This window comes from Ovis canadensis, chromosome 22 (genome assembly GCF_042477335.2).
Source record: "Ovis canadensis isolate MfBH-ARS-UI-01 breed Bighorn chromosome 22, ARS-UI_OviCan_v2, whole genome shotgun sequence".
NCBI classification, from domain to species: Eukaryota; Metazoa; Chordata; class Mammalia; order Artiodactyla; family Bovidae; genus Ovis; species Ovis canadensis.
The window spans coordinates 52,204,022-52,230,978 of record NC_091266.1 but is presented as its reverse complement, the minus strand read 5'-3'; the positions used below and the strand labels follow the sequence as shown (position 1 = coordinate 52,230,978).

Below are 26,957 nucleotides of genomic sequence, written 5' to 3'. Positions count from 1 at the left end.
CTCTTCCTTTTGAGTTGTCAAGTCCTTGTCTTTGCATGCATGCTCAGTCATGTCTGACTCTTTGTAGTCCTAGCCCACCAGCCTCCTCTGTCTATGGGATATTTTTTAGGCAAGAATATTGGAGTGAGTTGCCATTTCCTCCTCCAGGGGTTCTTCCTGACCCAGAGATTGAACCTGCATCTCCTATGTCTCCTGCATTGCAGACGGATCCTTTACCCACTGAGCCATCAAGAGTGACTGGCAACTCTGGCGATTGGACTTGCTGATCAGGAAAGTTGATCAGTACTGTTGCATTGTGTTAAGAAGAAGCCATCAGTACTTACGGGCATTAGCTGTCTAAGAAGAAGTGTGCTATACTGGAGCATTTAGTATTCTACAAAAGACAAAAGCAAATGAACCTAAAAGGCACCCTCACTTCCAATAATCACATGAGGTAAAGAAGACCACAGTCTGGAGCCTGGGTTGACCCATTGCTGGGAAAACTTTTCTGACACTTGCCCTGTTCCTTTCCCAGCCCCAGGCTTCCCTGGAGTGAGAAAATAGGTTAGAGATGATGATGGATGGGTTGTGAAAATGGTCATCGTTCTTTACTCCCTCCTCTTCCTGAAGCTGCCCTTTGCCAAGTGATCTTGCAGCTCCTTCCATCAATTACTGGAGTGTGTTTCTCCACCACTTGAATCTGGCTGGTTGTGTGACTTGGTTTGGTTTTTAAATGTGAAGGCAGCAACATCTTGGACCAGCTCAAAGCCAGCTGACTCCTAAGTATGTGAGAGACCCAGATAAGATTAGAGTCAGACACGACTTAGTGTCTGAACAACAAGATGGAAAGATTCCTGGTTGGGGCTTTTAACTGAGAAGAACCACTGAAATATGTTGAATGAACTTGTATCCTGGTCAGATTCAGAGATTTGAGGCATGTGAATCTGTGGATCTCTTTTGAAAATGTAAGTTCAGTTCCACCAGACAACTCTCCAGTCTTCAAGATATATGACTCCTAAGAAGTCACAAAGGTAGAAATTAAGGTTGTTAGCCATCATTTGTCATGTCCACATGTCCAGATGGAGCCAAATAGCTGCTTTCCTCCAGCCAATCAGCTCTATTTTTTTTCCTCCTTTAATTTCAAGTTCACTACGTATAGATATCTTGTCATCTCATAAGACAATGATCTTGCAAGTTCTAGGGGAAGAGACGGTTGGTTCAAGCTGGGTTCTAGGAGGCCTTTAATTTCAAAGAAGTTTTTGTCCTGAAAAATCTGTTTTCTAAGTCTTTTTCACAGCCTGGACCCTCACCTACATTTGTTTGAATTACAGTTTGAAACATCCCTTGATCTGGTTTAATTTTTCCCTGTGTTTGTTGTAAAGGAAAGTGGGGTGCAAGACTTTGCCTTATCATCTGTCAACTATTGTCCTCTTTCTATTTCTTTTATTAGAGATGTCCTGTCTATGGGAAGTGAATTCAGGTTCTGAGTGTATCTTAGACTTCCCAAAGCCCTTGATGGCCATTGGTAGATTTCCACCGGTTCTTGTGGACTGACTACTAAGTAAAAGTCTCAGATCGGTAGACCTGGTGCCAGTTGGGGAAAATCAGGCCCCAAAGTCTATAACTTTTATAGGGGGTGAGAGAATTTCCAAAACAGCCCCAACTTTCAGAATCCCAGAGTAGGAAAGTTCTGGGCCAGGTGGAGCAGGATGTAGGTTAGAAAATGATCAGAATTTGCACTCCATGCAAGTACCAAAGGGACTGACATAAACCCCATACGTGGGTCAAGTTATTGCCCTTCTCAAAGCCCTTCGGGGTCTCTGCTCATCATTACAGAAGTCTTCCATCATCTGATGGCTATGGACCAGGCACTGGGTCCATGCTTTGCTCATTGTGTATATTTAGTACGTAGCAGAGTGCCTTACACACAGCATGTGCTCAACAAGTGCTCGTTGGGGGGGAATAAACGGTCAATCAAGACCCATATAGTCCCATCTCCTACAACTCCCTCTGTGTAAACATGGTCCACAAAACATAACATATCGTTTGATTAAGGATGATGGAAAAATTGGCAAAGGTGGGTACTGATCACATATGCCCACAACCAACAGAAGGCTCATTTTGGACCTGGAAGTCTTCCTCAAGTGATCAGAATGACATCGGCAACATCAATAAAGAGCATGATGCCAGTACCAAGTAAACAATATTCCCAAGTTCAAATGCCAAGTAACATGCAGCAAAATTTAACAGTTATTTGTAGTTCTTCAGACCAACTCCAAATTTTGGATCTTTAACCCTATTATCCAAAAATTTTACTGGAAATAATGGACATGATGGCAAAAAAAGGAATGTGTTGCTTTACCACCAGATTTTATTAGCAGTAAGATTCAGTATTCACATGGCTGCAGTTCCTAACACGGGTTGAGGGTGAGAAGAACCTCTTCCCTCACAGTGTCTTGGCTACAGAAGTCAAACCTGGGGAGAGAAAACAAGACGTCAGCTCTTCCTGGCACACAGCTGGTGTGTCACCTGTGATGACAGCCTCTTCTCTGCCATCAGTCTGAGTGAGTGTGACACCTTGTGCCTGAGACTAGATACTGGCTGAGGGAATACCTCTTGGGAATAAAGGACTGCATTTTCCTTTCCAATTTTATGCCGTGACTATGCAATAGCAGACAGAAAAGGTATTATTGGACTCTCAAAGGACAGGGAATATCCACCAGTCACATCCCTGGAGCACCTACTAAACACGGCATGTTGTCAATGAATGCAGTGAGGAATAAGAGGGTTGGCAGCATGACAAGAAATCAGCCAGAGTTTTTAAAAAAAGGAAAAAGAAAGAAGCCAGAGTAAAAATCCTGAGGTCCTGGTGTTACATTGGCCCGGTGTTCTTATTTTAATTCAACATTCAACTGAAATGATAATTTTACTCATTAAGACTGAATGATACTTAGGAGGCACATTTTCTTACTGGGGTGGGTTGCCATGCCCTCCTCCAGAGGATTTTCCCATCCCAGGGATCGAACCCAGGTCTCCTGCATTGCAGGCAGATTCTTTACCATCTGAACCACCAGGGAAGTCCGACAAAATACATACGTGTATGTAAATGCCTGAGGCATAAAAAATGCTCAGAAAAGACTCTTTTCTCTTCATCTTCATTCTCTTCCCTGTAATTTAATGGCTAGCAGATGTGCAAATAGCAAATTAAAGGTTAAAAACTAATCTCAAAAGGGTCACAAGAAACGAAGAGCACACAATAAATATCAATAAAGTTGAACTGAATTTGTTTTGAGGTAGTGAAGAATTTGCTGAAGTCAGATCTCCTACCCCTGAATTGTGGCTTTGAGACTTCACTGAATTATCTGTAACATGGGGATGTTAGTAGCACTTAGCTCCCATTACCACCATCAAGAGCGTAAACATAACCATTATTTGGAAGTGTTTCTCCTGTCCTTTGCAGTCTCTCCTTCCCATCCTAGTCCACTCACGGCCTTGGGTAGTTTGCTCACACATGTGAGCTGATCAGCAGTCTGCTGAGTATTTAAGGAGATTTTCCAGCTCTCTGAGATTCCCTCTCGGTAGCTTTCTCCTTGCTGGTCCTCAGGCCTATGAAATCTACTTGTCTTGGATTTTCTGGTTTCTCAGATCTGTTTCTTCAGGCCAGGTAGTGGGCTCTGCCTGAATTTTCCCTCTTTGTGGGACATCCTGGTTGCTCTCTTAAGGCTGTAAGCCAGGACAATTTTAAGACTACATTATTTGTTTATCATCTCTCAACATTCACTTTCCTTTGTTGCCTAATGTTCAGTATCTTAAAAACTGTGGTTTGATATATTTTGTCTGAATTTCTGTCTGTTTCAGTGGGAAGGTAAATCTGGTCTCTTGTGCCTCCACTTTGCCAGAAGCAAAAGCTCCTCTTTGGACTTACAGGAGGACTGAAGGATATGATGGAAGAAGCCGCATAGCTCTGTACCTCACAATTGGGCTTTATACTCAATACACTGGGCTGATATTAGTACTTTTATGAGTATCGTCATCCTCAACTCACTGTTTCTGGTGATTCACCATGGTAAATGTCCTTTGATTCACTCACACTTCAGCCTTGATTAGAACCAAGTGTTGATCTTTGTTTTCACTAAAAGGGCCAATGATACAGGACAACCTATTTGTGTTCTTTGATAAATTGCATGTTTTCCTGGTAATTGAAGTGGCGATTTGGTGAATCCAGGAAGTTTGGGGAAGATACACATTAAGCACACCCATAGCACAAAGCACAACTGCCAGATGAAGCCAATCTTTTCACATTAGGATCATGAAACAAGATTCTCAATCTAACGCTTAATTTGTATCAAATCACACAATGAAAGTGAAAGCCGCTCAGCAGCGTCTGACTCTTTGTGATCTGTATAGTCTATGGGATTCTCCCAGCCAGAATACTGGAGTTGGTAGCTGTTTCCTTCTCCACCAGGGATCAAACCCAGGTCTCCTGCATTGCAGGCAGATTCTTCTGAACTACCAGAGAAGCCCAGACGGTCATCTACAAATCTATTGAAGTTGTTTTCTTAAAGTTCTACAGTTTCTCCCAAAGAAATAAAAGGGGTTAGGAAGCAGCTATTGCTGAGACAGAGGAGAACCACTGCAGATTATTTAACTTACAGTTGTTTTTCAGTGGGAGTAGAATTATAAATGTGACAATGCTTCCAATCTCTTTGGATTTATATTACTTACACTTGTCCATCATATGCTTCCACAGTGATCTTGGATGCTCCCACTTTGGGTAGAGTTGGGTTGATCACATTGTTGTACCAAAGAAACTTAACCTTTTGCAAAACTCCAACATCCACATCTGAGTCAAATTCATTGGATTCAGTACTGTCTGGTTTGAGAGTACCGCTTGGGAGTGAAGGTAAACACATAGATGAACATACGTAAATATACATATACATATATGTTTCTGAAACCAGCTTACAATGTATCTCTAGTAAGATGATTGATAGTACATTTGTCAGTCTAATGGTTAAATAAACACAGACTCGCATGCTCAGTCAGTGGTAGTTTATTTGCCATCAATAACGCATGTTACTTTAAAGTCAGCCTTACTTTGATAAAACTTCAAACACAATCCTCCCACAATTTAATAAATGATGACATCATGATGTCATTCTTTTCCAGTTGTTTCATGGGTAGAATAATTACTTAGTGATTATAAAGCAGATGCCATACATCAAAATAAATAACTGTGGTTTTCTCAGGAAATAGTAGGGAAAAAATTTAGGAACAGAATTCTAAAACATATTAAGGTACAAGGGTGAAATAATATCTTCCTTTTAATGACACATGGCAGTTCTATAATTCTGAAGGGGTTCAGAGCAAGTCTCTCCAGAATGTGCCGCTTTGGCAGCTGGACTATTTTGAGCTGAAGAAAATCAAGATTCATCAGATTCAAGAATAACTTCTACTTTTCCCTTACCTGCCTAAAAGAATTTAGGTAGAAGGCGTGGCTCAGGAAGAGAAATATCGCCTGAGATAAGTACAAGGAATATGGCCTGGGTGTGACAAGCTGGCACGGAGCTCCGTGGGCCTGGAGATCCAAATTCCTCTCCATGTACCGTTGTCTCTGCCTGGCACAGCAAACCTTTGTTCCCCAAATATTTGGTCTTCCCATCTTCCCCTTTCAAGTCCCAGACCCCTGCTCCCTTCTCCTTAGCTCAGAGTGGCATATAAGCCTCAATTGTTTGATTGTAGGTCTCATATTACAGGAGCCCCATATGTACATTATTAAATTAGTTTTTCTCCTGTTATCTGTCCTATATTAATTTTATTACTAGACTAGCCAAACAGCCAAGAAAGGTAAAGCAAAAAACTTTCTTTCCCTGCATTCCCATGTGGTAATGAATAAGCTCTTATGTCCATGACATACATTATATGTGTGAAGGATTCCAACATTTAAGGAGCTTAGAGTTTACTTACTTGAAAATTTCATACTGCTTAGAGTTTCCTTTATCTCCAAACAAAGAAACTAGTATGTGTCCTGTAACTCTCCTTCCAGACAGTGTGACGGTCACCTCATACCTCCAACCTACAAAGGGGAAATGTTTGCAAAATATCAACTTTTAGAAAAATTACTCTGAAAACAGGATTCCATTACTGCTGAATTTTGAATAATTTTTGTCTGGTTTTGGTAGTTCTAATCACATAGTGATGGATATTCCTTTAACTAAATGTTCAGAGGGCTAACAATAGGGGGTTGGGGAGGATCACAGATTCTTCTCAAGGTCAAAAGATTTCAAGCCAAGGGACTAAGTAATATATTCTGCTTTCAACTTTTTAAACCTAACAATGTATTCTGGATCTTATAAGAACTTTATATTAAAAGATAATGTGATATTTTCATCAGTTTATTTCATTTTTATAGACCACAGAAGTTTAGAGTACCATCATCTTTTGGTCAAAATAACCTACATTTATCTCAAATATTCTATAAGTCAACTTTCCATCATCACTGGAATTGTATTGAATCACTGCAGATGGTGACTGCAGCCATGAAATTAAAAGACGCTTACTTCTTGGAAGAAAAGTTATGACCAACCTAGATAGCATATTCAAAAGCAGAGACATTACTTTGCTGACTAAGGTCCATCTAGTCAAGGCTATGGTTTTTCCAGTAGTCATGTATGGATGTGAGAGTTGGACTGTGAAGAAGGCTGAGTGCCGAAGAACTGATGCTTTGGAGAAGGCAATGGCACCCCACTCCAGTACTCTTGCCTAGAAAATCCCATGGGTGGAGGAACCTGGTAGGCTGCAGTCCATGGGGTAGTGAAGAGACGAACATGACTGAGTGACTTCACTTTCACTTTTCACTTTCCTGCATTGGAGAAGGAAATGGCAAGCCACTCCAGTGTTCTTGCCTGGAGAACCCCAGGGACAGGGGCCCCTGGTTGGCAGCCGTCTGTGGGGTCGCACAGAGTCGGACACGACTGAAGCAACTTAGTAGTAGTAGTAGTAACTGTGGTGTTGGAGAAGACTCTTGAGAGTCCCTTGGACTGCAAGGAGATCCAACCAGTCCATTCTGAAGGAGATCAACCCTGGGATTTCTTTGGAAGGAATGATGCTAAAGCTGAAACTCCAGCACTTTGGTAATCATTTTATCAGTTCAGTTTAGTTCATTTCAGTCACTCAGTTGTGTCCGACTCTTTGCGACCCCATGAATCGCAGCATGCCAGGCCTCCCTGTCTATCACCAACTCCCAGAGTTCACTCAAACTCACATCCATCGAATCAGTGATGCCATCCAGCCATCTCATCCTCTGTCGTCCCCTTCTCCTCCTGTCCTCACTCCCTCCCAGCATCAGAGTCTTTTCCAATAAGTCAACTCTTCGCATGAGGTGGTCAAAGTACTGGAGTTTCAGCTTTAGCATCATTCCTTTCAAAGAACATCCAGGACCGATCTCCTTTAGAATGGACTGGTTGGATCTCCTTGCAGTCCAAGGGACTCGCAAGAGTCTTCTCCAACACCACAGTTCAAAAGTATCAATTCTTCGGTGCTCAGCTTTCTTCACAATCCAACTCTCACATCCATACATGACCACTGGAAAAACCATAGCCTTGACTAGACGGACCTTGGTCGGCAAAGTAATGTCTCTGCTTTTGAATAAGCCATCTAGGTTGGTCATAACTTTCCTTCATAGTGAATTGCCATTTTTTTGCCATTTAGAGCTAGCCTGGGCCAAATTGGGAAGGCGATAAAATTTAGGTTTAGTTTTTATTATGCAGTTAACCCTATTAACTCCCACACAAATAGTTTTTTTCTTCTGCTACCCCAGAAAAGAAATCCAGGGTCTGTCCCCAAGCCTCACCATTCCTACATCCTCTGACTTCCATCACCCATGGAGTCTACAGTCCTGATATCTCTTGAGTCTGTCACCTCCTTTCCATTTCCATAACCTCTGCTATCTCTCTCATGGGTTACTTTTCTGTTTGTAAAAAAAACCGCATAATTTTGCACAGTTAAACTTCTAACAGAGTATGAAGAGGCTGGAGCAGAAGAAGCCTCCTGAATTCAGCACCAGTATCAATTGTGGAGAAAATTATTTTTGTATCAGTTGATATTGTGCATGCATGCCTGCTCAGCTGCTCAGTTGTGTCTGACTCTTTGCCACCCCATGGACTGTAGCCCACCAGGCTCCTCCATCTATGGCATTTCCCAGGCAAGAATACTGGAGTGGGTTGCCATTTCCTCCTGCAGGAGACCTTCCCAACCCAGCGGTTGAACCCACGTCTCTTATGGCTCTTGCGTTGGCAGGTGGATTCTTTGCCATTGTGCCACCTAGGATCAGGCTCTAAATTCTGTTCTGCCCCTCAAATTTAGCCATGTTTACAGCAAGCATGGCATTGAAGTGTTTTTCCCGTTTGGAGAGGAGTGTTTAAAACGTTTGTACAGAAAAGCAACTTCACACATTTCCACTGGACATGATAAAATACATAGTATTGAGAATTTGAGACAAATAAAATAGGAACTTACGGGCAAAATTGCTGGCATCACCAGTGTTTAGATAAAATATCTGGCCCTCTGATTTTGTTTTCCCAGGAAATCTGTCAGCATAATGACCCATCTGGGGGCAGCCTTCACTTGGACAGGGGAAGCACTTGTTCTAGGGAATATAAGCAAATGGTAAACAAGGATGCTCTTTTTAAAAAAAGCGTACGATCTTATTATATGTATTGTTGAATTCTCAGATACTCTAATCCCAATCCTGTTCTGATAGTAACAGAAGATTTTCACGGTGTCTCACCAAAGGTTAAAAATGAGTCTCATTATTTACAACAATAAATCAGCTATTTCACTGTTAACACGATATTAAGAAAAAAATTATAGTCACTTAAGATAATATATATATACATATATATACGTGTATGTGTATATATATATACATTTAACCTTTTCTCTTTTGCCTCTCTTAAGTTGCTCCAGTTGCCCCAAGACACCCCTCTTGTTTTAGCTGGTCAGAATTTATTTTAGAAAAGTTGAAAAAGAAAGAGCAAGGTGATAATCAGCTTCTGATATACAAAATATAATCCACTGGGAGGACAATAGACTTAAAAGTCATTTTTCTCAATTTCTTTAGTTCCCACTTTTAGCATATCAATGTCTGAAAGATTCAAATCTCAGAATCTTCCCAGTGTGAAGGGAACTTGTTCTAGTTGGTTATTAAGACTTAGGCATGAGGTGAGGGTCTGAAGAAGATTATATCATATAGGAAAATGTCCTTTCTTTTTGGATCAAGAAATGATGCGAAGAAAAGAGGGACAAAATGAACAGAGGGGAGGTAGACAGGTAGAGAGATACAGAAATTCCTACTATGAAAGGGCAAGGCTGCCCCACAGAAGAGGCAAGTGGTGAACTCTTGAATCAGTGGACCGGATGGGGACTGGGCCAAATCTCAAGGTCTGCTTAGATATCCAGAGGTTACCAAAAAAGATGATTAAAAAAAACCAGGGCAATTATGTGATTGCACAGAAATGTCCACATGCCAACAATCCTATTCCTTTGTAAGGTTAACATTTAAGACTTTTCCACGGTCATCAGTGTCCTGCGGCCATAGCTCAGGTTTCCAGAGGCAATTTTTGTGCTTCAAATTATTTCCAAAGCAGGTTTTCACATTTACCCAACACACACAGAAGTGATAAAGAACAAGGTGGACACAGGCATTTCAGTTTACAAGTCCATTTCTCTAAAGTTTTCCCTTGCCTTATCACTATTAGAATAAACATGTATGATTGAAAGCATAAATAAGATATCAGTCATATAGTAACATTCGTTGAGTGCATACTGTGTGCGGTGAACCACACCAGTCATGAGAAGCGATGGTCACAAAATCCTTCAGGTGCGAGAAACGATGTACTTACTGCACTGAAATCACTGTAAGAGGCACAAGGAAATCCGGCAAAGCCATCAGGGTTGAGGATGCTGTCAGCATAATACTTGTAGCTTCTTAAGTGATTACAGGCCACAAAGTCACGCGTTCCTTTGAAATCAGACATGATTACACATCAGAGACAGATGTTATTTTTCCAAGTTAATGTCATGTTTGGAACATAGTTGTTGAATAGGTTTCTCTAATTAGTGCAAACTCCTGGCAGCCGCAGAACAAAATCATTTATGAAGGGTTGCTATTATTTGAGATGTAATCAGAAGTTCAGATTATAATAGTGATGCCACAGATGAATGAAATGGAAAAATAACTCTAGGAAGAAAAGATCCGTCCATATAGATACAAGTATAATTTAGTAATGTATTCCCTGAGTTAGATTCTTGGAAAGTTGGATACAACTACATTTTCTTTCCTGTAGTCTGCTCATGTCCACTTCCCTCTGTGAAAATGTGTATCATGGGGATATGATAAAAAATCCTTGGTTATAGACAATGTGACACCTGTACCATATCAAAATATGTAGCATGTTTACCAAAAGAAAATGCAGATTCTGCCCCAAGGAAATCTCCTTATGTACATAATAAATAGGTTTACCTTCCCAGATCCCATCGATGTCAACAATCTGAGACAGAGCATTCTTCTGACATCCAGGCATTTCTTTTCCTCCATTTGGGAAGAAATCTAGGTGGCCCACAACTTGGCTCATGCCAAACCCTGAGAAATTTTAAAATATGGGAGAGTTGATATCAACATACAGACTCAAAATACTCTAAAACGCTTATGTGTAAATTCAAAAAGCACTCCAGGAGGATGAATTGAGGGACTCACCCAGGTTGGGGATCATTGGGGCAGCGTCTGTGTGAATTACATCCACAAACTGGGCATCGCTGGGGTCTAATCGGACCAATTCAGGTGTGCCCTGAAAGTAAGGCTCCGCTGGATCCAACCCTAAAACAGACAGGATGCGTCATATCAGTGTCTTATCAGTGGACAGACATGTTTACCTCTCTCACTAGTAACACACCCGAGTACAAGCGCAGGTGGTAATCACGAGTAGGGCGTGCAAAGAAATAAGTCAGTTCTTCCGTAAGGTACTCTTTTCTGAAAGGAAATCTATGTCTAATTTACTATTTGCTTTAAAGTGAATTTTCCTTGAGCCGTGGAATATTCGTGGATACTTAGTCACTGGGTCAATTCTGTCTAGTGCAGTTACAACAAAAGAGGTCAGACTCCGGGAGGTAGCACTGGACTCCTAAGAGATTTTCAGGCTAAAAGAGTTCCACCTACACTAACTCCCCTGAGGGAGAGGATCTTGGCATTCACAGTCACTGGGACCACAGTTTTATACAATGCCTGACTGAGCAGGTTCCACTGGTCATTAATGGACTGTGAAAAGGAAAGTTCTCTCCAGCAAATTAAAGAGAAATATTCCAGGTGCCCTGACCAATCCAAATATAACCAACTTATCTGAAGTATTAAAAAAAGAGAATCAGGAGTTTGGGGACAGAGTCGGAAGATATAAGAATAAGTAATCATTCCCTAAAATAGTCACCTCTCAGATCCAGGAAAGCAAAGTCTTTCTTAGAAAGTTACAAGGTTTTTGCAGGACCTGGGTATCCAATACACGACTCCACTGGCTAAATGCAACCAGTCTGAGATTGGTAAAATAATGGTCTTGATCTAACTAGCAGCTTGAGCTCTGGCAGCCCAGGCTCCCAGACTATCTGCCCCCACCACTTGGGTTGTGGTTGATGAGGACTGGAATAATTACCAATTGCTGTGAAGCAGAATATAACTAATTAATACATTTTTGATCTCTTTGGGTTTAATTCTATTTATTCTATTATTTATGCTATTTATTTTATTCACTAAACTCATCCTTTGTGAATATCTGACAAAGAGAAAATAGATATGAATAAGACCGCCAGATGTTTTTAAGTCACGTTTTAGTCACATGTGAGTATTTATATGCTAAACAGGTCTCTGTAGACCAAAGATCAGTATTAATAAACAATTAATAAGGTCTCAGAACACATTCAGAGAAGGAAATGGCACCCCACTCCAGTACTCTTGCCTGGAAAATCCCATGGATGGAGGAGCCCGGTGGGCTGCAGTCAATGGGGTCGCTAGGAGTCGGACACGACTGGGCAACTTCACTTTCACTTTTCACTTTCATGCATTGGAGAAGGAAATGACAACCCACTCCAGTGTTCTTGCCTGGAGAATCCCAGGGACAGGGGAGCCTGGTGGACTGCCGTCTATGGGGTCGCACAGAGTCGGACACGACTGAAGCGACTTAGCAGCAGCAGCAGCAGCAGAACACACTGATTTCTCTGATCCTGTGACCTAATTCGGAAAATGTAAAAACTTTTCTCCTCAGGTAAAAAAGCAGGTCTCTCTGTCAAATTTCTATCCTTGTAGACCCCATATAGGCTTCACTTAATCCAATTTTGCAGCTTTTTACTGTTTTGACCTACCTGTGATACGTCCAATAGTCCCACTGGTCCTCCTTCCTGCCTCCCCAGCAGCGTGGGCACCCAGACTGTGGCCAATGACGTGGACGTCAGAAAGTGAGTATTTAAATGATGACTGTTGAAAAGAAAACTCCTTCAGAATGTTTTCAAATTGGCAAAATTCAAGATGGGCAGAAAAGAGAGAGCTCTGAAAACTCAACTTTTAAGAAGACAGGCTGCCCCTTCAAAGCAATCAATTTTCAAGGATTCTTTTCATTTATAATAGAAAACGGCGATAGTTTAGTGCTTAAACTGGTGGAAGTGGCACTCTTTTTTATTGTTTCACTTCATAGAGGAAATCTTTGATGGTATGAGGACGTGTTGTCCTGAGGTGATGAAGCAAGTATTTGGATTAGAAAATAATAATAATTCTTCAACATATGATGTTGGGAAAACTGGACAGTTACATGCAAAAGAATAAAACTGGACCACTTTCTTAAACCATACACAAAAGTAAACTCAAAATGGATTAAAACTTAAACATAAGACCTGAAACCATAAAACACCTGGAAGAAGCATAGGAAATACATTCTTTGACATCCATCTTAGCAATATTTTTTTAGATGTGTCAAAAGCAGGCAAAAGAAACAAAAGCAAAAATAAACAAACAGAACTAGTCAAACTGAAACACTTTTTCATGGTGAAGGAAACCAACACAAACCAAGAAGGCAACTTACTAGACAGGAGAAGACATTTGCAAATTATATATTCCATAAGAGGTTGACATTCAAAACAGACAAAGAGCTCACATAACTCAATATTAAAAAACCAAATAATCTGATTTAAAAATGAAGGGAGGATCTGAATAGACATGCTAAGTCAGACATACAGATGGCCAACAGACAGATGAAAAGACGTTCATCATTACTAATCATTTAGTTCAGTTCAGTTGCTCGGTCGTGTCTGACTCTTTGCAACCCCATGGACTGCATCATGCCAGGCCTTCCTGTCCCTCACCAACTCCAGGAGCTTACTCAAACGCCTGTCCATCAAGTCAGTGATGCCATCCAACCATCTCATCCTCTGTCATCCCCTTCTCCTTCTGCCTTCAATCTTTCCCAGCATCAGGGTCTTTTCAAATGAGTCGGTTCTTCACATCAGGTGGCCAAAATATTGGAGTTTCAGCTTCAGCATCAGTACTTCCAGTGAATATTCAGGACTGATTTCCTTTAGGATTGACTGGTTGGATCTCCTTGCAGTCCAAGGGACTCTCAAGAGTCTTCTTCAACACACCAGTTCAAAAGCATCAATTCTTTGGTGCTCAGCTTTCTTTATAGTCCAACTCTCACATCCATACACAACTACTGGAAAAACCATAGCTTTGACCAGATGGACCTTTGTCAGCAAAGTAATGTCTCTGCTTTTTAATATGCAGTCTAGGTTGGTCATAGCTTCTCTTCCAAGGAGCAAGCATCTTTTAATTTCATGGCTGCAGTCACCATCTGCAGTGATTTTGGAGCCGCCAAAAATAAAGTCTGTTTCCATTGTTCCCCATCTATTTGCCACGAAGTGATGGGACCAGATGCCATGATATTAGTTTTCTGAATGCTGAGTTTTAAGTCAACTTTTTCATTCTCCTCTTTCACTTTCATCAAGAGGCTCTTTAGTTCTTTACTTTCTGCCATAAGGGTGGTGTCATCTGCATGTCTGAGGTTATTGATATTTCTCCCAGCAATCTTGATTCCAGCTTGTGCTTCCTCCAGCCCAGTGTTTCTCATGATGTACTCTGCATATAAGTTAAATAAGCAGGGTGACGATATACAGCCTTGACCTACTCCTTCCCCAATTTGAAACCAGTCTGTTGTTCCATGTTCAGTTCTAACTGTTGCTTCTTGGCCTGCATACAGATTTCTAAGGAGGCAGGTCAGGTGGTCTGGTATTCCCATCTCTTTCAGAATTTTCCACAGTTTATTGTGATCCACACAGTCAAAGGTTTTGGCATAGTCAATAAAGCAGAAATAGATATTTCTCTGGAACTCTCTTGCTTTTTTGATGATCCAATGGGTGTTGACAATTTGATCTCTGGTTCCTCTGCTGCTGCTGCTAAGTCACTTCAGTCATATCTGACTCTGTGTGACCCCATAGATGGCAGCCCACCAGGCTCCCCCATCCTGGGGATTCTCCAGGCAAGAACACTGGAGTGGGTTGCCATTTCCTTCTTCAATGCATGAAAGTGAAAAGTGAAAGGGAAGTCGCTCAGTCATGTCTGACTCTTCGTGACCCCATGGACTGCAGCCTACCAAGCTCCTCTGTCCATGGCATTTTCCAGGCAAGAGTACTGGAGTGGGGTGCCATCACTTTCTCCACTGGTTCCTCTGTCTTTTCTAAATCCAGCTTGAACATTTGGAAGTTCATGGTTCATGTACTATTGAAGCCTGGCTTGGAGAATTTTGAGCATTACTTTGCTAGTGTGTGAGATGAGTCCAATTGTTTGGTACTGTGGCCACTTCTGACTGAAAAAGGTTACTAATCATTAGGGAAGTGCAAATCAAAACCACAGTGAGAAAACACCTCATACTTTTCAGAATGGCTATTATCAAAAAGACAACAGATACTGAGTGTTGGCAAGGATATGGAGAAAAGGGAATCCTCAAGTATGTCAGTGGCAATGTAAATTGATACAGCCACTATGGAAAACAGTATGGAGGTTCTTCAAAAAATTAAATACAGAACTATCATACGGTCCAGCAATTCCACTTCTGGGTATTATTTCTAAGAAAATGAAAACATGAATTCCAAAAGATATATGCATTCCTATGTTCATTGCAGAATTATTTACAATAGTCAAGCTATGGAAACAACCTAAGAATCTATCAATAGGTGCCTAAAGAAGATGTAGTACAGACATACTGTGTTTCACTGAGCTTTGCTTTATTGTGCTTCACAGACACTGTGGTTGTTTTTTGTTTGTTTGTTTTTTACAAGCTAAAGGATTTTGGCAGCTCTGCTTTGAACAAGTCTAACAACGCCATTTTTCCAACAGCATTAGTTCACTTTGTGTTTCTGTGTCACTTTTTGGCAATTGTCAGAATATTTCAAGATTTTCATTATTATAGTACTTCTTATGGTGATCAGTGCAGAGAAGGCAACAGCACCCCACTCTAGTACTCTTGCCTGGAAAATGCCATGGACAGCTGAGCCTGGTAGGCTGCAGTCCATGGGGTCGCTAGGAGATGGACACGACTGAGCGACTTCACTTTCACTTTTCACTTTCATGCATTGGAGAAGGAAATGGCAACCTACTCCAGTGTTCTTGCCTGGAGAATCCCAAGGATGGGGGAGCCTGGTGGGCTGCCGTCTCTGGGGTCGCACAGAATCGGACACGACTGAGGTGACTTAGCAGCATGGTGACCACTAACCTTTGATATTACTACTGTTATTGTTTTGGGGTGCCACAAACCACACTCATGTGGATGGTGAATTTAATCAATAAATATTCTGCTAGCTCCACGAACCAGACATTGCAATTATATATATTGGTACATGAAACTAATGAAATATTGTTTGTCAACTTTACTTCAATTTTTTAAAAAATAAAAGAAAAAAATTAAAGAAAGAAAAGAATAATGAAAGCAATTACTTAAGCATTTTCAAGGTTCATATTTTCTAAGTTTTTAGTTAGCAAATCAGGTTAACTTGTTATCACTGTGCTTCTCTTCAAACAAACAAACAAACCCCTAGTTTAATTATCATGTCAACTTGGCTTAATAACTGGTTATGTTAAAAGAACTAACAGTGGAATTCAGTAGATAGACCTTACCTGGTTGCTTGAATAATAGCACTTAAAATTAGTTTAATTTTAACTTAATGGGCGATGAATTGATGAAGTTCAAATTGATTTAACTGATGAAGCTTACATCAAGATTATTTTTCTGCATTTTTCTCTTCAATCAAGGAGAATGCAACTCTCAGTAGAAAACATATTTTATCAATTCTCATACATGCAGCAATTTTGAGGGGAAGAGAATTCAGAGAGCCATGTGCGTGGGCTTTTAGATAACCCAGAGTTAGTTACCTTAAGAACATCCACTAAATACGCCACCTCTGCACCCACAATCCGGATGTTCTGCGTGGCTTGCGTGTACCCTGTGCGGGAGCCGCCTTTCCAGTCCACACAGATGCAGTTCACACTTTCCACGCTAAACAGGTTCTGGTGGGAGGGACACAATAAATAGGTAAACAATTCAGGATCTTAACTAACTACTAACTAACACTCTTGAAGACTAGGATCAATTTTCTTCTTGACCTACACAACATCATGCTCGCTTTTTAACCCGAAGTCAGTAAATGAAACTTCCGTTACAGTTATGGAATACTTTTTAAAGCTTAACACTGGCTCTAAACTAGAGGTTTGGCCATAATGGGAAATGGCTTCTTGGGATTTCTACACAACAGATGCATGGATGTTTGTTTCGGGGAAAAGTGTACAAAATGTGGTACAGTGGTTTGTCTCACTAGCACATCATCAACTTCACAAGCCTACATTGTCTCTTACTAGAATGCACCCCAGGACATCACCTGTCTTGTTCACTGGTGTATGTTCAGTGCCTTAGATAGTTCCCGGCCTATAGTAGGTATTCAATAAATATTTACTAAATAATGGAATAAGTGAAAGACTGTGTCAGGACTCTTTAAATAAAGATATTGAAGGCAAATGAATAGGCTCTTCCATGATAGAAAGATAAATCTAAGTTTTTGTATGACTGTGTTTTATTGTACATCACTGAAGTTATTTTACATAAGAATATAACCTTCCAGATATCTACTTGAAGTGAGGATCAGTGATAGTTTCACGAATGCTAGACCTGGCAGAAATTTTGTTTATTTGAGTATGTATTTATGCATATCCCCACCTTTTTGCCAAGAAGAATTTGAGAATGAAACAACCTTAGAATCCATCTCCAACTCTTTCATTTTACAGAGAGTAAAATCCAAAGAGGGGAAACAGTTTGTGAGTGTCCTGGTTAGCTAAGGATAGAGTCAGAACTGGAATTTAGGGCATTTGTTCTAATTTAACCTACTCACTCCTCCTTCTTGATGCCCAAAGCCAACCAAATGCAAGAAAAACACAGCTGCCCTTGGGATCTCAAAAATAAACTATGCATATATCTGAAAATCTACATACCTTTGGAGCTGAGAATCATAGACTTATCTTTTCTTCACTGCAATATATAAATCTATTATTTACCCTCCCTCCTCCCCCAGCTCGATAATCAACTATAAAGTATTTTAGAAGACAAGTTGTGGCCTTACTGATTATTTCTAATCTTAACTGTCTTCAGAATCAGTCAAAACTCTCTTGGAGTTAATTCAGCCTATAACTTGAGTCATAGGCAGGCCTGAAATAAGACCTTTAAAGAAAAGACTGCATCTTGGTGCCACAGTTGGCCACGAAATCTTGATGAAGAAATGAATCAACAATAATGTTCCTCCAGCACTAGCAGTTACTCAGAAAATGTACTCTGTTTGATTTTCTGTCGTTTAATTCTTCATTATCACAGGGCACATAGCCAAAGGCAAATTCAAGAAAATAGGATCACTACTGTTGAAACAACTGGAGCCAGAAATGAAAATCTACACAGTTTTCCAAGCTATCGCTACCACAGGAGATCAACAAGTAGCAAGCGAAAATCACAGGGAAATAATTAGTTTGGGCAAAATGAGTTATCTTAGTTCTTCACACAGAAATCAAAGCCTATTGAAGAAATGAAATAGGAAATGAAATGAAATGAAATGCAACAAACGCTGCATCAGTATGGCAGCATCTATTGTGAAAATTTTGAAATATCTCTGTATTAGTTACTAAATAATCATTACTTAGAGCCGCCGCATGCCTGCCAGCTTTGCTGGTCTGACCTCCACCCTGTGTCACCTCCTGGACCTCCTCTGGGAACCCCATGCCCAGTGAGGTCAGAGGATACTCCAACCTCCTGCTGACAGGAATCTGTCCTGACTGGGTGGGGCCTTGCCTTCTATGTTGTTAATTATCACTCTGGAAACAAACTTCATTAAGAGAGTTACAGTCCCACCTTGCAAATACTCTGCAGCCAGTTTTCATCTCCCTTGTCTGTGAATCCATGAATAACAAAGCGGGTTTTTCTACTTGTTTTGAAATTGGAGTTTGCGATGATTGATGCATCTGCAACAATTTCCTGTTTGGGGGAGAAAAATGTTTTAACGTCAAGTTTCTGAGAGTATCCAGTAGGACTGCCTGTAAGAGGAGGGAAGTGGCAGGTGGGAGAAGACTACTAAGTCTCAGGGTCCTTGGGAGTAAGGAGTCTCTCATTACAACCAAGCTATTTCCAAACATTTCCAAGTCGCTATTTTTCAGATGTCGTAAAATGTTTGCATTTGCTCTACTTGGGTAATGTGTCTGCTATAATATTGGAGGCAGAGGATGAGATGATTAGATAGCATCACGGACTCAATGGACATGAATTTGAGTAAACTCCGGGAGGAGGTGAAAGACAGGGAGCCTGGCGTGCTGCAGTCCATGGGGTTACAAAGAGTTGGACATGACTTAGAGACTGAACAGCAACACAATACTGGTGGTGGGGTCTTGTCTTTGACCGATGGAAAATACACATGTATGTATTTTATAGATACAAAATATGTTGGGAGATTACACACAACATCTGGAGATTACATATAATAACCATTTTTAGAATATTGTATTAAATGCACCATAGAGGAATGGATACTTTAAAAAGTTATCAAACCAGACTTTAATAAACAAGTTAGAAGAAATAACACTTAAGCTCTCTGCCCTAAAAATCTCCACTGTGTGACCTGTTCTTTTTAGAAGACAAAATTCCGTATCCTTATTACATAAAACAGATGAAACTTAGTTCTGAAAACAATGAGCACTCTTACTTGAAAGTTGTTTGGGTTCTCATTAGTGTATAGGAGGAAGCGAGTGTTGACTTCTTTTGGAGACCAAGGCAATACTTTGAGGGGTCTTTCTATAGTTCCTGCCCAAGGGGAATCATCACTGAAGCAGCCAAGTCTATCGTAGCAGACTTCTTTTCCTGCAATCACACAGCAGTGTTAGTTTCACCAGAATGCTCTTTTTAGTGGTCTCCCTGCCAATGTTTGAGTTAAATTACTTTTTGTGACATGTTTTCTTCCTCCACATCCTCAGATACCTTCTTATCCACACACTCACAAAACTACTTCAATGCACAACATCCCAGCTAAGGACATGTTGCTGCTTCTCATTTCTACCACGTAGGACTGCCTTACTCCCCTTCTGTCCCTGTCCGGTCCCATGCTATGGATTGATTAAGACTCTCAACTCAGATGTCTTCTTTGGGCCTCCAGTGTATGTTCCCAGGCCTTGGAGTAGCGGATGAAATGCTTACCTTCTTTCAACCATCTTCTGACTTTGGGGTTTTTTTGACAGCTCAAGTTTCTTGCAAATGCCCAAGCTTTATATATCTACCTGGATGAGTATTTAGGTCTCACCCTATTGCATATATTTAGGGACATCCTAAATTCTTGTGATGAAAAAGGCTGCTCACAAATAATCAAATATAAAGCCCATGGTGGGGCTTCCCTGGTGGCTCAGTGGTAAAGAATTCGCCTGACAATGCAGGAGACACGGGTTCAACCCCTGATCCAGGAAGATCCCACAGGCCACAGAGCAACCAAGCCCACACGACACAACTACTGAGCCTGTGCTCTAGAGCCCGGGGGCCCCAACTCCTGAGCCCATGTCCCACAACTACTGAAGCCCCCACACTCTAGAATCCGTGCTCCAGAAGAGAAGCCACGTCAATGAGAAGCCCACACCACAGGCCACAACTAGAGAGTAGCCCCCACTAGCCACAACTAGAGAAAAGCCAGCGCAGCAACAAAGACCCGACACAGCCAAAAACTAATTAATTAATTAAATTAAAATAAAAAGAAAGTCCATGGTTTGACACAACTCTGCACTTGAATGTTAACCCATAAAAGAACAACACAAAGGAAGAGTTATCCAGGAGGTCCACCATTAACAGTAGGAGTAGCAGTTGTTGTGGGGCCTGCATTCTTGAAAACTTACTATGTGCCAGGTACTAGGCAAGATGATTTACATACATTATCATACCTACATCTCACAATTATCTTACAGTAGGGGTGGTATTATATGCCTAGTTGACAGATGAAGATAGTGAAGCACAGAGAGGTTAAGAATTTTGCTCAGGGAAATACAGTTGTGGCTGGTGGAACCTGGGTTCAAAGTCTACACATGACTCCAAGCGAGGACTGCTAAATTTAGAAAGGAAAATGCAAGTTAAATTGGAGTTTCAGATAAACAATACATTTTTATTGTAAAAATAATAATAATTTCAATTCTACTTTTTATAATGATAAATTTTATTATTTATATGACTGTGGCATATATTCTTGGTTTTATCTGAAATTCAATTTTAACAGTAGGGTGTCTTAGCTTTTACCTAGCAGCCTTACTCCCAATACCTATTTTCCTAATCATGGATTTCTCCTACTTACTTATTCCTCATCCTCATAGTGGCTTGAATTCAGCTGTTATAGCCTTTCTTCCAAGTATTGAGCAGTAAGTCTCTTCCAGCATGACATAAATATTTTTTCTTACCTGTGACTGCTCCCAGCAACAGTGAAAGTGTCCAGATTAGCAGCATCTAAATAAAATTTTAAAATATAATTGAGTCCAGGTAAGTAAGTTTTTAAAAGATTGGCATAATACAAGTCTGAATGGGTAAATTCGAATAAATTAGACAACAAGCTTCAGACTCACCGTGGCAGTTCTGTCGAGTTCTGCGCACAACCAGATAGCACCTAGAGGTCCTTTTATAGGCAAATCTTATCTTTTTGAGCAGTGCCATGGAAAAGCGGCATGAGAAAAGAGGAGATTCCAAGGATGTATTTCTAATTTTAGTCATAAATAAACCACGACTGATAGAGTAAGTAAAGTTTTCCACCATAGTTTTCGAAAGATGAGAAAATGATAGATATGAATAGTTCTGTTTTAATGGGATTATAATGTTTAGAATCATCGTAAGTTTATTGTAGTAAAGTCTCTGGTCTGTCCTTTTCTTAGTTTATAGTTTTCTGGGCTGGTCTGTGGGTATGTGTGAAACTAAATTGTTTTCACGGATTTGACAGCCATAGTCTTGACAACAAATACTAAGAGCTTACCAGCTCATGCAATTTCGTACAATCTTGCCTTACCCTCCAAAACAATGAAATAGAGGCAATTCTTCAAGAGATTTCATTTCTTTGGGGAAAGCTGTTGATATTTTAATTTGATAGTCCATAGGACTAGTTTATTTCTCAACAATAACATGGAAGACAGAATAAATGAACTGATGAGAGGAACTGGGGGCACTTCTAAGAACATAGAGGTGAAATCAGTGACCCTATCACCAAATGAAATTATCTATAGGAGAAAAACCAAATTCAACTTGGAAGAAAATGGTCTGGGAAATATAATATGAAAACAAGTAGAATCTATCACCTAATCTATCAATGGGTGATAGATCGCTTAAAATTAATTTTAGAAAGACTGTGATAGGATACCATAATTTTAAGAGACCATAGCATATGGCCTGACAGCATCACAGATATTGGTTGAATGATTTGAAATAGCCACGTTTGTAGGTCAAAAATGGTCAAATAGTCCAGTTCCCTGACAGAGTTTATAGATACAGGAGAAAAAAAAAAAAACCACACACACAAAATGATTTGTGCATGAAGAAAATTCAGGAAAGTTGAACAAGGGAAATATGAAAACCAGGACAGAAGCTGCAAGGAAAGGATTCCATGGATGTGAGCTGTGGCAAAGTCCCACTGGATCCTTCCGGTCTCAGCATTTAATCCCATCCTTAGGAACTTTTTCCAATCCTGATGAGGTTGGTTTCCCTCTCCCCTTTAGAAACACTTCCCTTCAGAACTAGCCTTGCCTGACACCCATCGCAAGCAGCTGTGGATCAGAAACTGACCAGGCTGGGATTCTCTAGCCCATGTCACATCTCAGTATCTAGCCAGGTTGGCACCAGACGGTCCCTGAACACATCCCCCTTGCAAGAATGAGCAAACAAATGAGGGAATGAATACAAAAACAATACAGCTTGAATCATTGCTATAGTAACAACTGCCTACACAAACTCACGTTAAAAACTGTGATTTTTAACTTAAAACAAGCAAACAAATTAAAAAAAAAAGAGGTGGGGGAAACAAGGTTCACACTGGGGTTTCAGTTCAGTCAGCCACTCAGTCGTGTCCGACTTTTTACAACCCCATGGGCTGCAGCATGCCAGGCCTCCCTGTCCATTACCAACTCCTGGAGTTTACTCAAACTCATGTCCATTGAGTCAATGATGCCGTCTGACCATCTCATCCTCTGTCGACCCCTTCTCCTCCCACCTTCAACCTTTCCCAGCATCAGGGTCTTTTCAAATGAATCAGCTCTTCACATCAGATGGCCAAAGTATTGAAGTTTCGGCTTCATCATCAGTCCTTCCAGTGAATATTCAGGACTGATTTCCTTTAAGATGGACTGGTTGGCTCTCCTTGCAGTCCAAGGGACTCTCAAGAGTCTTCACCAACACCACAGTTCAAAAGCATCAGTTCTTCGGTGCTCAGCTTTCTTTACATTGGAGTTTACTATAAAATACAATACATTCCGTGTGAATTACCAAGTAATTCATACAGAATTTCTAAGTAGGCATTTTAGATAGTACAAATTTAATCCATAGTTTAGGTGATCTTTGTTCAGTATAGATTGTAGATTTAGGACTAAAAGTCACTAAGTTCTGAAACAGAGACTAGAGTCCATGGAGAATTTTTTTATGAACTGAGATAGGCTCAAATTTTAGAGTGCTTTGGGAAGAGTCAGTTTCCAAAACTGTTATAAAAGCTAAGAAAGTAACTGTACATAATCAGCAGTCTATCATGTCTCTTCCAGATGAATAACTTCCCTTAAATTCAATCTTGTAAAATTTTATGAACCATATTGTTTCATTCATATCACAAACGTGCTATCTAGGAATGGCTGTTTATAGAGTTCGTAGCAGAGATTGCTCGCCTCTTCCCACAGAGAATAGAATTAAACTTGATTGCTCAGTCTGTCTTGTAGCAAGATGTGCCACAAGATCAACAGGCCAGTAAGATGTGAGTACACAGATGTGTATCAGTTCTAGGCTTGTTCATAAAGAACCTACACGTGACCCTCCATGCTCCTTTCCTATGGCTTGATGCAGACGAGAACAGTGACCTTGAAGCCTATGTGTTGAAGCTGGTGGAGCCACAAGCTGGAAGGAGCCTGGGTTCCCTGCTTAGAGGAAAGCTGCTCATCAATCACAAACATCCATTTTGAACTTTACATAAGCATGAAATAAATTCCTATTATGTTAAGCCACTGGTATTTCAGGTTATGTCAATTAGCATTAACTTAACTAATGGAGATTATTTTATTGTACAATTTCTCCTCCTTCCAAGAGCTTTGGTACCGAACATTGAATGTGTGTGTGTTCAGTCACTTCAGTCATGTCCGACTCTTTGTGACCCCATGGACTGTAGCCTACCAGGCTCCTCTGTCCATGGGATTTTTCATCCTGGGCTGCAAACTTTACCATCAGATTTAGATGCAAATATTAAGCAAAACATTAATAATTTGACAGATTATTTTCCAATTCTTGGTTTTAAAAAACTCCTTTCTAAAAAACAAAAACAAAAACAAAACTTCTTTCTTCCTAAATTATAAAAATTAATTACTCTTCACTCCTTTTTTTCGTAGAATTTTAATTTTAATGGACATTTTTCAGTTCAGACCCTGAGGGTGACCATTGTTTTAAAAAGCAATCTGAAGCCAAATGATACCTCGAGTTTTAGTAAAAATTCAACCAGTGTTGCCTGGGTCCCCAGATGCAATTTATGTATAGTTAGAGCAATTTGGTGTGCTGGATACAGAAGAAATTCTCAAACATCATAGGTAGGTGGCTTGGAGCTACCACTGGAACTCTGCTCTCCATCAGCTTTTATTACTCCTGACATCTCAGGATTGCAAGCTACAGGGTAGGCCCTAGGAAGGGCTGACAGAGCCATAGTAGTCCTTCCCCAGGTATTGTATGGCACTGAAAGTGGCCTTTAATTGAAAAATAATTCAAAACGCTCCTTTCTCCTAGATTCAGCAGAGCACTACATAACATTGATTCAGTTTTGACCCTCAAACCTTGGACATTTAAATGTAAAAAATCTAAACTTAGAAGTTTCTAAGCCAGTAGCTACGTTTGCAGAGGAGTTAAATATTGACATATTAATACGTTTAGGCTCTGATTCTGGCAACCTCGTGATACCAAATTCCAGGTGAGGGAAAGAAAGACCCTGGGACACCTGTGTGGCCAGATAACCAGCATGTTAGCTAAACAGAGTCTCATTTACTTAACCTTCAGAGAGCCTGTCTGTCTTCCCTTATCTGGCTCCGCCCACCACCAAGGCCTTCAGCGGGATGGAGAACACACCAGCCTGGGGAAGCCAGACACCCCTTGAGCAGAAGGAGACGGCAGTCATCTGGGGGTTACTGTGTCTTAAACCTTCCGGAGCGTCTGTCCCACCAAATGTGAGGGGTTTCAGGTCCCCCAGACTCAGGGACTGAAATAATAGCTAACCCCCCTCTGTTATGCATGAAGATGGTTTACGTTGTGAAAAAGAAGAACAAGCATACTTAAAATTTTAGAGCAGAAGTTATTCAGTTTTACGTGCTTCTAAAGTTTTTGTAGTTAATCTCCTGCAGGACACGTGACACTTCAGCTGTTTTGCTTATGAGGATGGTGAGACTCAGAGACTTGAAGCAAGCTTTCCAGGCTCATGCCATTGGTAACCATCAGAGGTATCTTGGGAACAATTTCTTTCCTCCAGCCCCAGATGACTTGTATAAATTCACAAAAGGCCATGTTCCCTCCGGGACTGTGTTAGACCAGAGTTGATATAAAAAATGGTCAGGAATGGGTACAGTAGGCAATGTTAAATGTATATGTATATATCTGTGTATAAGACTGGGTATCTGTTTTCCAAAAGAAAATAACACATATTTTTTGATAACTTGCTTTATTTGTATTTTGCTCCCTTACTACTAATGCAGCAAATGACAATTTTTTTTTCCAATGGAAATAAAACCATTGTGATATTAAACATGATAATCATTTCTCTCCTGGACCATCACAGTAGTCTTCTAATTGCTTTCCTTGTTCCCAGAAGAACAGTGTATATCCTCTACACTTCCTGACAGTCAGGTTTAAAACACAGACTGGCCACACTATTGTCCTTAAAACTTTAGCCTCCTTCCCTGCCCTGTGCTTTCTAGGTCAGCATGGCCTGATAGGAATATTGTATTGTAAGCCACATTTTGAAAAGTAGAAAGAAATAGGTAAAGACATTTTAACAACTTAATCTAAAATATTCCAAATATTATCATTTCAACATGCATCACATTTCAAGTGGCCACATGTAGCTAGTGTCTGCTGTATTCCTCACTACAAGTAAGACTTTATAGATATGATTAGCTTCCCTGAGGTCTTCAACCTTGCTGCATACCCATTTGGACTGTTTTCCAGCCACTCTGAACTCCTTTTAAGACATGAGCTCTCAAGAGGTTTTAATAGGATGCAACTACAAGGTACCTAAAGAATGGAATAACAAGATTCAGCAGATGTCATTGAGCAGGAAGAAATAGCAAATAGGTAGAGACATGCAAAATTCAACAGACTCAGAGGTCACAGTTTGGGTACTGAGAGCTATGATGAAAGAGGGACAAAAGAGAGATAACAAAGGAAAATAAAAATACTAAAATAATAATTTGTACAAAAATCTTTTTTTGTTCTATCCCTGAGATGTTTTGGGGATCAAACAATTAGAAATGATCTGAGGAAACTGACAGAGGGCAGGCAAAGCCAGAGGCTGTCTCACCATGTGCATTTCATCACTAACCTTTTAAGGTTGGCAAAATCCACTTAAAAAATTATAAGTGAGTGGATTTCTCTTTCAAGTCATGATGGAGCAGCTGGTATCAGGATTGTTCTTTTACTATACATAATGAAAAGTTTGGGCAATATAACAATGATTTGCGAAGACTGAACAATGGGTGGTGCAAGATTGTAATAAATGGGGTAAAAAGAAAAACAAATGAGGTGAGACTTTTGATCACTCTAGCTATATGCCTGGAGGCATTTCCTGAACCTCAGCACAAGGAGGGAGGTTCCAGCTGGAGCAAGGCAGACTAATTGAGCTGAGGAGAAAAAGAGCTGAGTTCATCGAGCCTAAAGTAGTTAGAAGGTGCAGAGCAAAGTACAGGAGGGCAGGAAGCTATAAAGATGAAGAATTTTCAGAAAATGGCACGGGGGTCCACTTGAATCTTAGATAATCTGGAAAATTGAGCTGTGGTCACAGAACTGGAAAAGGTCAGTTTTCATTCCAACCCCAAAGAAAGGCAATGAAGCCAGGGCAAAGGCTAATAGAGTTTTGCCGAGAGAATGCACTGGTCATAGCAAACACCCTCTACCAACAACACAAGAGAAGAC

The 26,957-nt window shown here is 40.5% G+C and overlaps 1 protein-coding gene across 1 annotated transcript; it reads right to left on the bottom strand.

Moving 5' to 3' along the window:
• Positions 1–2,330: 2,330 nt before the first annotated feature.
• On the bottom strand, positions 2,331–21,062 carry PNLIP (pancreatic lipase). The gene is made up of 12 exons (XM_069566722.1): positions 21,017–21,062; positions 19,294–19,448; positions 18,450–18,572; positions 16,436–16,570; positions 12,385–12,496; positions 10,736–10,855; positions 10,502–10,621; positions 9,882–10,000; positions 8,497–8,626; positions 5,947–6,055; positions 4,705–4,869; positions 2,331–2,454 (listed from the first exon to the last, which is right to left on the bottom strand). The coding sequence occupies exons 1-12, from the start codon at positions 21,060–21,062 to the stop codon at positions 2,391–2,393; spliced, it is 1,398 nt and encodes a 465-aa protein (XP_069422823.1). The 3' UTR covers positions 2,331–2,390.
• Between the last annotated feature and the right edge of the window lie 5,895 nt (positions 21,063–26,957).

Coding starts and splice junctions, on each gene's coding strand:
- PNLIP (XM_069566722.1), bottom strand. CDS start 21,062: ATGCTGCTAATCTGGACACTTTCACTGTTGCTGGGAGCAGTCACAG. Junction 19,449..21,016: donor GTTGCTGGGAGCAGTCACAG/GTAAGAAAAAAT, acceptor GTGTGATTGCAG/GAAAAGAAGTCTGCTACGAT. Junction 18,573..19,293: donor AGAACCCAAACAACTTTCAA/GTAAGAGTGCTC, acceptor TCCCCCAAACAG/GAAATTGTTGCAGATGCATC.